Here is a 15,854-nt window from a genome sequence, read left to right as displayed (position 1 = left end):
AAGGGACAGGGTTGCGCCGAGGGAGTGAGCTTCCCCGGGCGGGGAGAGCGAGGATGATACTGAACAGTCCCAGAACAAAAGGCTCATGGCTGGCACGGGTCTCTCCCGAGTGCGCTGGGGACGTAGGTTCGGAGCGCAGGCCGGAGAACCCGGCGCAGGAGGGGACTGGGGTGAAAATATGAAATGAGAAAAGAAGGGGGATGCGCCCAGGGTGGGAACGGTAACACGAAGTGACCCGAGGCAGAGGTCTGCGGCAGGGCCACCGCGGCTCTTCCTCCGCCTCCTGCAGCGCCTTCCAGGCAGCCAAGCGTGTCTCCGGCTGCAACTCCACGGAGCGCGCCGGCTGCCTTCACGCCCGCCCGCGGAGCCAGTAAGTAGCCGAGCGCCTGTCGCCCACGCCCCGCCCCACCGCGGCTCCCCGGTGCCGCTTCCCGCCGCCTGTCGCCGCACTACTGCGGGCACAGCCCCGGCCGAGCTTTTCAGCCGCCTGAGCTCTCCAGCCTCGGCGCGGCTTCTGCAGCGCCGAGTGGGGAGGGTCGCCCCGGCTGCGCGCGCCCCGAGTGCCGCGCCACCCCTACGTCCAATGGCTTTCGGGGGTGGAGAGTGGGGGGCGTTGCCCGCGGGCGAGGAACCACCGCTGGGGTGGGGCGGGAGTGTTCTGCACCGTGGAGCCAGGCTGACGTGCCCGCTGGAGCGCGCGTGCCCGTGCCCGGGCGAGTGTGTGCGAGTGTGTGTGTGTGCAGGAGTGTGTACACACGCGGCTTCCGGGGCTGGAGTGACACTGCAGTGGGCTTCTCCCTCGCGCAGGCCCTCCGGCTGCTCAGCCCCCAACCTGCTGGCACCGCGTTTGGGAAGCTTGGCTCTTTCATCTTCCCGAACCTCCCTCTTCACCTCCCCTGGTGGATCGCACTTTTCCTTTTACCCTGGGGGCTGCTGCCGGCCACCCTTCAACCGGTGCTAACACCCAAGCCGTCTCCGGTTCTCTCCTAAGCCAGCATTTTCCACTTGCCTTTCTCTGAGGCTCCTCTTCGAGCCGGTCCCTGGGCTCCCCCATCCTTGGAAATTGTTTTGTTGGACTGCTGTAACGAGGCGTGCAAAGCTTGAGGACTTTATTTTGATTCTTTTCATTTCCTCCCCATCTGGACGACGGAGCAATGAAATTTCCAATCGAGACTCCAAGGAAACAGGTGAACTGGGATCCTAAAGGTTGGTATTTCCCACGTCTGGCCACCCTCGCCCTGCCTCCACCTGCCGCGCGCGCACGCTTTCCTGAGTGGAAGCACTCTTGCTCCTGGCAGCGTGTGTCCCGAGGCAGAAAAATGCGCCCGGGAGGAGGGCGGAGGCAGCGTGGGTTCCAAACCCGGAGAGTGCCTGTCATTATCATATAGTCATTGTCCCTCCTGGTTTGTTTCAGCATCTATTTAAAGAGACACCAAGCTGGGCTGGCTGTTTGGCTTGCAATAGCACCCAGTGTCAGTATTTGCTTTTGACTTTACGTGTGCAACACTGTGTGTGTGTGTGTGTGTGTGTCCTTTGTTTCTAGTGATCTTTGTCTCTTGGGCAGATGGGTGGGGTGCCTTCCCCTGAACCTGGGGCTGCTCCTCCTGCCCAGGGTATCCTCCGTGGGAAATGTTTCCCGGCAGCCAAGTGAGGCTGGGGTTTGCAGCAACCATCCCTGGAGGTGGCCCTTCTGGTAGGGCGTGCGTGATAATGGAGCCCACGGGGCCTTCCGTGTCTTCTCACTCAATCCCATTACCAAACCAGGCAGCTAGCTGGGCTCTCATCTCAGGAGAAGGAGGAGGCGGGAGTGGTGTGTGAACGGGGTGGGGCTGGAAAGGGCTGGAGAGGGGGCAGCTGGAGCAGTAGTGTCCTTTACCAGCTCTTAAGATTGTCGGACAGTGTTTCCTCCACACCAGCCACTAAGTCAGATCTGTGCGGCCACTGTGGCTGTAATTAGCATAAAGATGCTAAGCCTCCTCCTGAGATTCTGTGGGAGCAGAGTAAGTTTAAAGCTAGTGCCTAGTTTTGACAAGAATGCTTTTCAGCGTTTCTCTTGTCTGCAGGCTGAGTCTGGCTAGGACACACCTCTGTGTGTGTTGGGGTCGAAATTTTTCTTTTTTTGACATGTGTGTTTTATGTTGCATTCCCCCCCCCCCCCCCCCCCCGTCCCCCTTTTCTCCAGACTGGAAAAGAGGAAACACACTCATTTGTTAAGTAAATGTTTTGTGAATTGACTAGCAATTGAAGAAAAAGTAGAGTTATTGCCTATTTTCAACCGTGAGGATGTTACGCCTTAAAAACAACCCTCACCTTCTCTTTTGTTTCTCGATCTCTGGAAATACAGAAATGTGCCTTGGCTTAAAAAAATTCCCTGCAAAACATACTTACTGAACACCTACCACGTACCAACCACCGTCCTGGGTACTGGAGATGCAGTTAAAATAGCCTAGCTAAAAGCTCTCTGCCTTCTGAGAGTTTATGGTGAGGAAGACAGACCTACTCACTGCATCTCTGTACATAATGACAAGTTTATGTATGTCCACGAGGGAGAGCAGTGGCATCTTGAGAAAGTGTTAGAAGAGGTTGACAAGGACCAGGGGAGGTGGGTGTCAGGGGTGGCAGTCAAACACTGGCACCTGAGACCTGGAGGCTATGTAGGGTTCTCACTGAATAATGAGGAGAACTGTTGCAGAAGATGGGACAGCAAGGGCAAAGGCCCTGAGGCACAAGGAGCATGTGTGTCTGATGAACTGAAAGGAGGTTTCTGTGGCTTTGAGCAGAAAGCCAGGGACTGTATATTTTAGGTGCGGCTAGGGGGTCTGTAGGGTCAGGCCCCACAGCCTTGTGTTCTTGCAGGCAGGGCGTGATTGTGGCACGCAGGAGGACTGTCTACAGTGTTTATCTTAAGCCACGGAAGGGTTTCAAGGTGAGGAGTGACGTGATCTGAACTCAGTTTCAAAGCAAGTGCTGCGTGGCTCTTGTGGATGTGAAGGTCCTGATACCATGGTGGCATGGACCAGGAATGGAGAAGTGGATGGAGGGGGGAGCTATGGAGGACACAGAGTTTGCAGGCTTGGAGTGAAGCATTTGTGGTGGGGGAGGGATTAGGATGACTGGGACAGTGTCCAGGGCAGGCCAGTCTTTTTTTTTTAAATTTTACTTATTTATTTTTAGAGAGGGAAGGGAGGGAGAGAGAGAGAGAGAGAAACATCAATGTGCGGTTGCTGGGGGTCATGGCCTGCAACCCAGGTTTGTACCCTGACTGGGAATCGAACCTGCGACACTTTGGTTTGCAGCCCGTGCTCGATCCACTGAGCTATGCCAGCCAGGGCAGGAGGCCCGTCTTAAGGGGAGGCACATGAGTTCATTCAGCCCAGGACTTGCAGAATGGAAGGTGTGGCAGCCAAGAGGTGTGTTGAGCCGGCCGTTGTCTAAAGAGTCCATTTGGGATCTTCGAGAAACAACGATAGGGAGGGCAGTGGGGCTGCTTTGTGAAGCTTGCCTGGGCTTTTTAAAATATGTCTCTCTGTGCCCATCATTCTGTATATATTTATGTCACAGTGATAAGCGCAGATGAATCCACAGGTTATAGCCTCACACCGTGAAGAAGCAAGCGAGGGACATCTACAGTAGCAACCACTGGTGCTAGAAATGAGAAGACACTAATACAAATGACGACATTTACTGAGCTATCATTGCGTGCCAGATGTTTTATGTACATTATTTCATACAATCATCCTCATTATCCAAATCTGATGGTACAAGGGTTATTGTCCCGACTCGACACTTGACCGCTGTTAGGACACCACTGAGCTGCCTTCCAGTGAGGTGCTGTGCCTTCATGCACAATTGTTCCTGAAGGTGGGGGTGACAATAGTCTCTCTTCGCCAAGAGGGTAGCGGCAGGAGGAGAGCGGGGAGCAAGGGTGACATACCTCACGCCCGTATAGAACTATGTGCCAAACACTGTATTGTGTTCCATGCATTATATACAAAAATTATTAATCAATCAGCTATTTAATTATAACTTCAATTTAACCTTAGGAGGAAGATACTATCCTTATTTTACAGTTGAGGGACGTGAGGAGCAGAGGCTGAGTAGCTTGCCCAAGGTTCACACAGATAATAGATGGTGAGGTTGGACTAGAGTGTGGGCCCTTAAACGCTCTTAAGGCTATCTCTTAAGTTATTGGGACTTCTGGCTCTTGCTTTGTGAGGCTTCCAGAGCTCAGGGACTGGAGAAACTTGTTTGAGGAGAAAGAGAAAACGTGGGGGGAGGAGGAAAAAGGAATGGGGTAGGAGAGGGAGGGGAAGGGGGATGAGGAGGGAGGGAGGCAGGCAGTGAATCAGCTTTTCCTACAGATTCCTTTCTCTACTGACTCCTCCAGCCAGGTAGCATCTCTCCTTCCTCTGGTGGGCCAAGTCCCTGGCCTCCAGGCAGAGGTTCGGTTGTGTGGAGGTTTGCATTTACACAAGCCGAGTGCATTTCGCAGGACAAAGATAAAGAGGAAGCTAACATTATACCAGAAAACAAAGGGACAATTCCCATAAATGGACTGTAGGATTTGGGTTTTCACAGATTTGAAACTTCAGGTGGAGACACGCCCAGATTGTGGGAGGAAGTTGTAACCATGATGTTTTGCTTCTTATATCCCTGTTGCCTGAAGGTGGACTGAGGGCAGATTGGTTTTGCTTGCTTCCAGGTGAATGAAACAAAACTCTGTCAAGAGGTGTAGGTGCAAAATAAGAGCTAAAGGCAAAGCGAATAGTCTCTGGTGAGCTTTGGCCTTCCTCCTATTTGTAAAGCTAAGCCGTTAACAAACTAGTTAATATTTGTGTAGCTCATACACAAAAGTAGGTTGATGCTCTTAGCCTCCATAGCAAAACTTACACGTATTTTAAATTGATGGGGTCACTTGATGAGTTTTTGTTGGAAAATTGGGATTGGCTTGCGGCTAAATGTATGTTAAGGCTTTTAAAAGCTAGTAATATTAGCAAACAGTGTTCCCACAGTTTGAAAGAAGCAGATCGATATGGCTTAAAAAAACTCTGAGTTTGAGGGCGGAAGAATGAGCTGTAGCAGTAATTAGCTGCGTGACCTTGGGCTGCTCAGTCAGCCTTGGGGGGCTTCATTTCCTTCCCGTGCACAAGGCGGGGGGCGTTGGCAAGGCCTCTTCGACTGTATCTCTTAACTTACCTCCTTGATCTGACCTTTGGACCCCTTGGCTTCCCTGTCTTCCTCAAATAGAACACACTTGTTCCTGCCTCAGGGCCTTTGCACCTGCACTTTGCATAGCTTGTAATGAGTGTTCTCACGACTGACCACTTTCCACCCTTTCAATCTGAGCTCAAATGTCAGCTCATTAGCAAAGGGCATCCCTGTCTCCCCTAAAGACCTCTTCTTTCTGTCCCCTGCCCTGTCCCTTATGTCACCTGTTCATTTGTCTCCCTGGCACTTGTCATGATCTGAAGCCATCTGACTTATGTGTTCTCGCTAGCGTGTGAGCTCCATGAGTAGGTAGGCACTTCCCTTGCCATAACCCCAGGCGCCCAAGGAAGTGCCTGGCACCTGTGACGAACTCAATAACCTTTTGCTGAATGGCTGGATGGATGGTAGGATGGATTGGAGGGGATTTCTAAGGCTTCCTGCAGGATGGGAATTCCAGGACTTCCTCTAAACCACAAATGAGAAAGTACAAATGAGGAGAAGGAAAGTCTATCTTTAAATAGTGGAATGTCAGAAAGGACACACCGTTGTCTCTTCCTTACAGACTCCCAGCTCTCTGGAGCCTCCAGCAGACTGGCCTCCTTCTGCCCTGTTCATCAGGAGTGAAAAGGCTGGTTGGGCATGAGGGTAGGGGAGGGGAGGGAGCTGACACAGGTATGCTTGGTGTCTAGTGAATAATTTGGCTCATATTGGCCAATTGGTATGTAGCTCTTTGGAAGCATTTAAAGCAAGAAGCAAAGCTGCAGAGCTGGCGATACTTAGACTGCATCTTTAGTGCACACTTTAATGCAAAATTCCGGAGAGGCCTGTATTGTACGTGTGTAGCACCTTTCAGTTTACAGAACACTTCTAACAAGTTATCTCACTTGTTCTTTACGCAGCCCTCTCTTCGTCAGGACTGGAGTTCTAGACTTCCTGTTGGCAGTAGGAAGAGTAAATTACTTATCTGGGGGTCCAAGGCTGCAAATAGAGCTGGGGCCAACTGGGGCCTTTTGATGCTATGTCCGTCGGGCAATTTCTCTCAAGGCTCCTTTTCAGGGTCTTTGCTCAGTCCACACTCTCCTATTCCTTCTTATCCAAAAATGTATTCAGAGACTTCTCTGAAAGGTTTAGAGAGAAAAAGCTCTCAGGAGATTGGTGAGTCCTTAGTCAATGGCTGTGCCCAGGAATTCAGTGGAAGACTCCAGGATCCTACTTCTCTCTTGGCTAAAACTGAGATTTTGGTGTCTTGTGAATGGAGCCGTGCTTATATTGCAAGGCCGCATGACTGCTACCTTTATGAATGTGTTTCCAAACTCACTTGTATAGCTTAGGTTTTCTGGAAAGAAAATCATCTATTTTGATTTCATATCCAACTTTTAGGAGCTCAGCTTTCCAAATGGTATTAATAATGTGCCAAAAATCACCACAGTTGTCCTAGAAAGTACAGAGGAAAGATGTTCCAAAGACCGTCTGAGCCAAGATTTGGACCGGGCCTCTTTTCCCGTGGTGTCGAAAAGAGCTTCGTCCTCCGCTGCCAGTCCCAGTGGTTGCCGGGTGGCAGTGAGTCTCGGCGGGCAGACTTCGTTATCTCACCTGTTTCCAGAACATCTGTGCTTTGGCTCTGTGCGAGTCTGCTCAGACTGTCGTAACAAAATATTATACAATAGACAGGGTGGCTTAAACAACAGATGTTTTTCTCCTCCCAGTTCTGGAGACTGGAAGTCCAAGGGTGAGGTCTGGCGAGGGCTCTCCTCTCGGGTTACAAATGGCCACCTCCTCACCGTGCCCTCATGCGGTGGAATGAGCGTGCTCTGGTGTCTCTCTTCTTCTTAAAGGGCGCCAGCCCTATTGATTAGCTCTCCACCCTTATGGCCTCCTTTAACTTTAATTACCTCCTAACAGTCCTTATTCCTAACACAGTCACATGAGGGGTTGAGGTTTCAACATGAATTTTTGGGAGACATGATTCAGTCCATAGCAATCCTTATACGAGCATCAGAAAGCAGATGTATTAAACAAATACCATCCACATCTTACCCCAAACTGGGAAGCTTCAACCACAGCTGAGATGTGGATAAAGTGTATCGAATATAGGCACAGGGCCAGGGACCCACTGTTGGCACGAAAAATGTTTTTTTGAGGTCGTGGGTTCCTTTTACTTTTAGTCTATGGAGAATTAGAGAGAGAGACCGTTTAATGATGAAACAGAATGAAGCAATGTTACTGATAGACAGTGAGGAGGTTTCAGTTTGGATAGCTCCCTTGGCTGAAGCAGCAAGGTGCATAAAAAGGACTATTTGTTTCGCTGTATCCCATTGTGTTCTAAAGGGCACCAGACAGGGTTGGAGTTCATGAGGGGCTCAGACTTGGTTACGGCATCTACCTAAACATGGCACTAGCACCATGCTGATGACACCCACATGGCAGATTTCTCAGGCAGTGAAGAGGAAAGATGTTCAAAGTCATCCTGCCCAGTCTTAATTCTACCCTGCAATCACTGGGATTAGCCAAAAAAAAGAAGGAAATGATGAAACTCCCCTAGACACCACTGGAAAAGAAGCCTGAACCACACCTTGGCTCAGACAGTCTTTAGAACATCTTTTTTTTTCTTTGTGGAGGTCAAAGGGACCACCCACTTTCGAGCTCTGGTCCTGGTGGTACTCTTGGTGGAAATGTTAGTGTTTTTCCGTGTCAGGCTCATTACTGTCACCCAGGATGGAGAAACAAACACCTCATATATACTTTCCAGAACATTTACTTTCGGTTTGCAGACAAAGTCTGAGATTCATTTCTCCCTCGTGAGTGTCTGGAACTGAGCAGTGTGAATTGAAAGTGAAGACTGACTTTCTAATCCTCTGTTTAAGGCTGGGGTGTGGGGTGAGGGCCTGAGCCATTGGCAAGAAAGGGGGTGGTCACTAGGGGAGTGCACCTCCTCCTTCTCTGTTCCCAGAGCCAGGGAGAGGTAGCGGGTGGGCACGAGACGTTGTATGGAGGGGTATGTGGGTGGGATTTCAGGGAATTCCAGTTTCCACACTGCCACCCACTTTGGTTGCAGTGCTTCCCTTTTTCATGGAGGGAAGTTTGAAGCAGAGCGGAATGGTGAGAAAGGACAGGATTTGGAGAGCGAACCACTGCCATGCATAAACCGCCTGATCGCAGAAAACTTGTCCTCCCAACTCCTCCTCTCCATTGTTCCTCCCTCCCTCCCTTACTTCCTCTCCCCTCCTATTCCTACAAAGTTCTAATCTCAGTTTCTGTCTCTTGTGCAAAGGATCCTAACTTTTTAAAAAATTCAACTCCCTGATGTGTAGGGTGGTGGTCGTGTCTGCAGTTAAAAAAAGATGCTTGAAGAGGCAATGCAGATTTGGTCAAGCGATGAAGAATCTGGAAGTCACCGTGACTTTTGCAGAATGGGCTACGATGCCAATATTTGTAATTCTGACCTATAGCTAGCGACCATTTTACTAGCAGGAAAGTGAGTTTCTTACGTGTAAGCAGGCCCATGGGTCCCCCCAATTATAACCCATCAATTAGTCTAGCAGGGTAAAGACAAAGAGTGCAACTTACCAGATTTGATCTGATAGAAGCCTGATAGTCTGATTAGAGATGCTGACTGTCGAGTGTCACGTGAGATAAGAAGCAGGTGCCTAATGTTTAAGGAAAAATGGTGGTGGTGGGGGGGGAGCTTAGGGATGTGAAAGGAGTCTGTCCATGACTTGATTTTTTCTCCTGCAAATTTGGGACACTCTGTCGTTACCCATTTTAACCTTAAACCAGCCTGAGTCAGCTCCTGGATTCTACTGGTTGAGAATGTTGCTTTAGGCCAAGGGCATTAATTTTTCACGGTGGAATTTGAGGCCATATGGGAAGTAGTTATGATAGATCTGGTTCAGCATATACATCCTTAAAATAGCCTCATAGGAGTAAGTGCATGTTATATTCATTTACCCAAGCCCCTGGGCAAGATGCCACACTCTGCGCAGCATAGGAGCTTAGAGTGGGGGGTGTCTGGGTTCCACTGGGGGCTCTGCCACTCATGGAAAAGGAGAGAGTTGAGGTATTGATTGCCAAGGTCCCATGATGTCCTAGTAGTCTATCGCCTGGGTACCAAATCAAGCCCTGTCACTTACTAGTGGCTGATTTGGGCAGGTAGCTTCATTTCTCTGTGACTTGGTCTCCTCATCTCTAAGACGGAGGATGACATTTTGTACTTCCTTGGTTTGTTATGTGGATTAAATAAAGTGATAGATGTAAAGCTCTCAGGAATGTCCTGGAGCATCTTAAGGGCTCTGTGGCTGGTGCCTGCACCCTATTGTTACCATGGTTGCTGGGGCCCCTGTTCTGTGAAGTCAGGGAGGGTCCGGCTCCAGCCTCTTGAAAAGCATCAGGTTCAATCTCCAGGTCATCAGGGAGCATGGCCTATGGCAGAGCACCCCCCTTCCTGGGACTATCTTAGGTTCCCAGTATTTTTATCCCAGGTTTAAAAATCCTAGGCTATTCTGGTCAAATAAAGGGAAAAAAAACATGGTTTAGAATCACAATTTTTGAGTCTGGGTTATTGTTCTACTAGCTTTATTCGTTACGTGAATTTGCGCAAGTCACTTAAACTTTCTGAGCCTTAGTGTTCTCTTGGGTAAAATAAAGATCACAGTTTAACACCTTCACAGTTGCTGAGATGATCAAAGGAAATAATAAATGCAACAATCTTATAAACTGTTAAGTTCTAGACCAGCGTTTCTCAAAGTGTGTTCCATGGGTCATGGATTAGTCTTTCAGATGCTCTGTGCCGGAGAAAAGTGGGTTCATGGTCAAGTCAGTTTGCAGAATGATCCATGCTCATTCCTTCCTGGTGAGTCTTCATGCACATTCGCTGATTATTAGCTAGGTATTTCTGTGTAATAAGGAACCCAAACATAGTAGGCTTAAACCTAAGATAAATGTTTATTATCTCACAGTTTCTGCGGATCAGGACTTTGGAAACAGCTTAGCTGAACTGTTGGGTAGAAGTCACTGCGTGGCTGTGGTCAGGGGTGGTCAGGGACCACTGTCTTCTGATGGCTTGACTGGGCTGGGGGCTCTGCTTCTGAGATGGCATGTTCATGTGACTTGCAAGTTGCTCCTGGTTGTTGGGGAAAGGCTTCATGTCCCGCCAGCGTGGACCGTTCCAGGGGCTGTGTCCTCACAGCACGGGCTAGCTTCCCCCAGAGCAGACAGTTCAAGAGAGAGCAAGGTGGATTTGACAATGGCTTTTATGACGTAACCTCAGAAATCAGATTGCTGTCACTCCATTTTCCTCCAGTTGTATGGAGATACAATTGACATAAACACTGTGTTTGTTTTCAGTGTATAAGGTACTGACATGACACATGCATCTGGTATGAAATGGTCACCACCCTAGGTCTGGTCTACATCCATCACTTTAAACACTTACACATTTTTTTTCTTGTGGTGAGAACTTTTAAGATCTATTCTCTTAACTTTTGGACATACGATACAGTAGTGTTAACCATAGTCACCATGCTGTATTACCTTGTGTCACCAGGTATGTCACTGGTGACATGAGACCTGGTAAGTCACCAGGACTCATTTACCTTGTAACTGCAGGCTGTAGCTTGTGATCACTTTCACCCATTTTACCCACTGCCCACCCCCTGCCTGTGGTAGCCACCCATCTGTTCTCTGTCTGGGACTTGGTTGTTTTAGATTCCACATATAAGTGAGAATGTACAGTGTTTGTCTTTCTCGGTCCAACTTACTTCATTTAGTGCAATGCCCTCAAGGTCCATCTGTGTTGTTGTGGATGGATTTACCACCACGTTCGTTTCATTAGATGAGAGTCACTAAGTTTGGTGCGCACTCGGGGAAGGGAGACAGAGTATGCTCACTCTGGAAGGGAGGACTATCAAAGAATTCAAGGACATTTTAAAATCACCATAAGCATTTCCCCCAGTTATTGAATACATACTATGTGCTAGGTACCATGCTAAGTGCTTTATATTGATTATCTCCTATACCACTCTTTCTAGTGCAAACAAACAAGTGGAAGTATTATTCCGGCTCTCTGAACGAGGAGACGGAGGCCTATAGAGTTTAAGCAACTTGTCCAAAGTTACCTTGTAGCCCTATACTTGAACCTGAGTGTCTGTTAATGCTGGAGCTTTGGCCTCTACTTCATACACCTCTCCCGATAATCTTGCAGTACAGAAACCTGCTTGATTTTGTTTAACCTTGCCTTTCCCAGTTACCCACAGAGCCATGGTTTTTTGAACTCCATTGACCTCCCCAAATGCCCTGCTGCTTCAAAATGATACTTTAGAAAGACAGAGAGTATGAGGATAATTTATGCAATATATGAATATACTGACTTATAACAGATCCCAGCTTACCTCCCGTCTAAGCAGATTATTCAAACACAGGAAACGTCTATTGAGCCTGTCTTGTGTGGGCACCATGCTGTGCGGAGATCTATACAACAGTCACCAAAAAATGACCACACGATGTACTGTTTCTTTTCACTGTGAAACGAGAGGTTGCGAGTGACCCCTCCTGGACCTGCTTGTGTCACAGGGTCCCCTTCTTTGACAACCCCCTTCTTTCCAGATACAGTGGCTGAAAGCCCAGCCTCCTTGGATGAAGCCAGAAGCTCAGGACGTCCTTCAGGCCGAGCAGCAGAAATGTCAGGGGATGGGTATCTGCCGTGTGTCTGCGGCAGACCTGCCCGTGCAGACGTGACTCAGGAACAAGTCAGAACACGGCCGAGATGGCAGGGATGGTGTGCCTGGGGGTGATGTCCCCCCCACACAGGCAAAAGCCACAGGGGGGAGGACTGTTAGCACTCTCTATCTTACTTCCAGTAAACATTTCTTTTTTTTTAACTACCTGGTTGCTTTTTCTTCTCATTCTGGAAGAGAAAATGATTTCCAGGAAGCAGGATGCATTTGATACCTTAGAGGTTCCCAGGCTCCCAAACACGTCATGCCTGGCTTGTTTCTGAGGCGATTTCCTGTTCTGAGCGAAGTGTTGGAGCCTCTGTGTCCTGGGCAGGGGAGAGGGAATAGAGTTTCTTCTGAGAGCCAGCCTGGGCTTTGTTGGGAGTGTCACTGTCCTCGCACAAAATGGCAAAGAGAGGCCAGCCCCAGGGCAGGGGGAGAGTGGGTTAAATATGGCTGCCTGAGCCAGCTCTCATGGCGTCTGTAACCATAGTAACCAAAGGCTGAAAAACTGTGGCTATGCCATTGTACTCATTCCCTGGGCCTCCCTCCCACCCCCAATGCCATGCGACTGACTGACTTTCAGGGTGGTTTCTACCCTGGTGATTTCAGTTCCCATGGACTCTTCACTTCCTGAGGCCCCATGTGGACTCTGGGACCTACAACTGGTTCACTGTGACCGAGTCTAAGCCACATGCGTGGGATTTCCTTAGTGTTTCAATCTCTGCTGCGGGGCATTGGCCATGCATCATGTTGTGTGCATCTTCCAGCTTTAAAGGTGGCTGCACATGATGATGGCGGGTCGTGGCACTCACTGTTTCGAGTAACACCCTACACTTACAGTCTGGCTTAGGTCTTGGGAGTGTTTGGATGTGTCATAGAAGAACAGAGAAAGCCAATGGGGTGCAGCAATGAGAGCTCTGGTCTCTGGCCAGGAGACCTGGAGACTGGTACTGGCTGGCTGGGGCCGCCTGTCAGGGTGGCGTTGGGGTGGGGAGGTGGGTGGTGGTGGGATTATGCAGGTAGAGTAGGCATTAAAGAGGAATTTTTTTTTCCTGAGAATAGTGGGGAGGCACTGAGTGGTTTGAGGCAGGAAGAGGACACAATTAGATTTGTGTTTTAAAAATTATTTAAACCACTCATAAACCAAATGATTATTTCAGCAAATGCTTATGGAGGACCTATCATGTGTCAGGCATGGTGGCGGGGGTGGTGGGGGTGGGCAGGACTCAGCCGGGGAACTCAGTTTTCTTGTAGGAGTCATAGAAATGTTTGGAAAATAGTCAGGAAAATAGCTTTTCTCGACGTCTTTGGTTGCAAACTTCTGGCTGCAAATGGGAGGTGTATCTTAAAGCAATGGCCCTGCATTTTCAATTTCTGTTAGAGTTACCTTTCCCCTGGCTTTGTTATATGCCTTTTGATTCTGTAATAATTTACATACCTGGAGTCAATGCATCAATAAATCAAAAACTCGGCTGCACCCACATTTTATTGTACTCCATATACCTTTTGGGAACCTTCAGCTATGAGTCCAGCATAATGGGCCTCATAAAAATTGCCGGCACCCCCTCCAGCCCCTCCGTCACTTTGTTCTGGAGTGTCGCGGACGGCATTGTGACATTGGGGTATTTCTCCTTTGACTACCGTGGGGCCTCCTGCTCGCTGAGTAGTCTCAGCTCGGAAGGCATCCCTGGAGCCTGAATTAATGAGGGGCTCTGGCGTGCAGGCCCCTTTCTCTGGCAGGGCGAGAACACAGCCTCTATAGGAGCGTGAATGCCTGCTCGTCAGGCCATGATGTCTGCATTCAGGCTCAGTTCTAAAGTTCTAAAGGCCGGCAGAGCTGACAGCCACAGGGGGCGGGATTAGAGGAGCCAGGAAGCCCCCCCCCGCCCCCCCCCGCCCCCCCCCCCCCCCCCCCCCGTCTGCCGCTGACCCACGTGGCTCCCTCCCTGACTGTCAGAAGCGCCTAAAATCTACCAGTTACTCTGTTCATCAGCCTCTCATTCACCCATGTGCTTATACCATAAACATTTTAAATTGAGTGAGTGCCCACAGAAATGGGGCTGGGCACTAGACACGGAAATATCAAAAGGAACTGAGGTTTTACACACAGAAAAATGACAGTCTAGCCACCAAGACAGGGGCATACACACGTGTTATGATCCACCATGGTCAATATACCAATAGAGATACAGATTAAAACATCTTCTCCAGAATGCATGCAGTTAAAGTGCAAACATATTTCTTCTGGAAAACATGTGAACTCTCAAGTACCCATTGATATAGTCCTATTAATCCAATTTCTACAGAGAGCTGGGCCCAGAGGGAATGGAACCCAACCTACCAAGGGGCTGGGACAAAGTGGGGAAGGGAGAAGTCAGGAGCATGGGGGACAGGCAGCGGGAGGCGCCGTGCGGGGGACAGACGGAGGGCCCCTGCTGCCAGTACCGTTGTGTGGTGGGGGCAGGGGGGAGCAGAGGGCAGAAGGTGCACGCTGGAGGTGAAGGGCACTGAAGGCAAACTCTCTTGTGCAAATGTTGTCCAGTTGACACTGAGCCCACGTGAGAAACTGCGAGGGACTTTGAGACACCTAAGCCCTCTGAGGCTTCTCGAAGGACAACACGAGAGTCTAGAGAGGTCAAGTGACTTGCGCAAACAGCAGAGGGGACAAAGCTCATCTCTGAGCCTTTATCTGCTCACTTCCGTCATTCAGCGCTGCCTCTCATAGGAATGCTGACAGGTGCTGTTCTTCTCTCCCCCTTCCTTTGGGAAGAATGAACAGCAAGCTCTAGCTGCACTGGGGCCTAGAGCAGGGGCGGCAAACTCATTTTCACCGGGGGCCGCATCAGCCTCGCGGTTGCCTTCCAAGGGCCGAATGTCATTTCAACTCCTTCACGGTTAAGGGGTAGTTACATTTGTACAGTCCTAAATTACTTTGGCCCTTGAAGGCAACTGCAAAGCTGATGTGGCCCCTGGTAAAAATGAGTTTGACATCCCTGGCCTAGGGTGTGTATGGTCCTGAGATTGCTCTTGTTCTCCGTAAGTCCGTAACAAGCATGGATGCGAGTATGTATTCAGCCTCTTGGAGAAGCTGTCCACTCGCCTACTCAGGGAACGTTTACCAAGTGCCTGCTTTGTGCCTGGTGCTGCTGCCCCAGGCCTGGGGGCCTAGGGAGGGACAGCGCTGTCCCTGCCCCCTGGAGACGTCCCACCTGGCCAGCCAGAGCTCAGCCTTTCTTACAGGTGCTTGGGTCAACTTCCTCTGCACTTGAGAAATCTCTTTCAGGCACAGCAAAGGAGTTTAAAAAACGTGATAATGGGGATGAAAATAAGGCCATTCTGATGTTATAGTGCTCTGCGGAAAAAAAAAAGTGTAGTTTCGTAATTTAGGATGGAAATGAAGGTTGATCCTGCCGAAGGCAAGCAGCATTCTGTTAGAAAATTTAGTGATTTGCAAGAAGGCCCCGGAACGGCCTCAATTGTATTGAGATTTTATTAAGAAGCTTTGTTAATTAGGACTGTGCGGCTTGTGCGCAGATCACTGGGACGTGCGTGATGAGACTTGGAGTGTCCCCGTCGACGCTGACATGTAAATCAATGTCTGAGGAATTGCAAGAGGCCCAAATGTTAGCTACTATAATTCTCTCTCTCTCTCCAGCAGATGGGAACTTTCTGGTGCACGGATTTCCAAAGCGTCTAAATTTACATCGTCTTCTGAATAGGGGGAAATTGGGGCTGCTGTTGGCTGTGAGCCTGGCAGTCTCTTTGCCACATCTGGGAAGCTGGGGCAGACTGGAGGGGACTAGGGACTCCCGGGTGCCAGCCCAGTGCCACGAGGGGCTTAAGAGGCAGCAGCTGGTTGGAGTGGCCGGAGTGGCCCACTAGGAAGCCAGGGAGCTGGGAGAGTTTTCCCTGGGGTTTGAGGCACCGTTGGGG

At 49.6% G+C, this 15,854-nt stretch overlaps 1 protein-coding gene across 1 annotated transcript in view; it reads left to right on the top strand.

The window, feature by feature from the left end:
* The first annotated feature begins 405 nt into the window (after window positions 1-405).
* Window positions 406-15,854, top strand: part of KCNK10 (potassium two pore domain channel subfamily K member 10) — a 119,795-nt gene continuing 104,346 nt past the window's right edge. Inside the window, 1 exon segment of the mRNA XM_028506326.2 lies at window positions 406-1,206. Coding sequence (XP_028362127.1) covers window positions 1,155-1,206 — 52 coding nt within the window. The 5' untranslated portion in view covers window positions 406-1,154.

The sequence above is a fragment of the Phyllostomus discolor genome, chromosome 1 (assembly GCF_004126475.2).
Source record: "Phyllostomus discolor isolate MPI-MPIP mPhyDis1 chromosome 1, mPhyDis1.pri.v3, whole genome shotgun sequence".
In the NCBI taxonomy this organism is placed as follows: domain Eukaryota; kingdom Metazoa; phylum Chordata; class Mammalia; order Chiroptera; family Phyllostomidae; genus Phyllostomus; species Phyllostomus discolor.
This window is presented reverse-complemented; position numbering and strand designations above follow the sequence as displayed.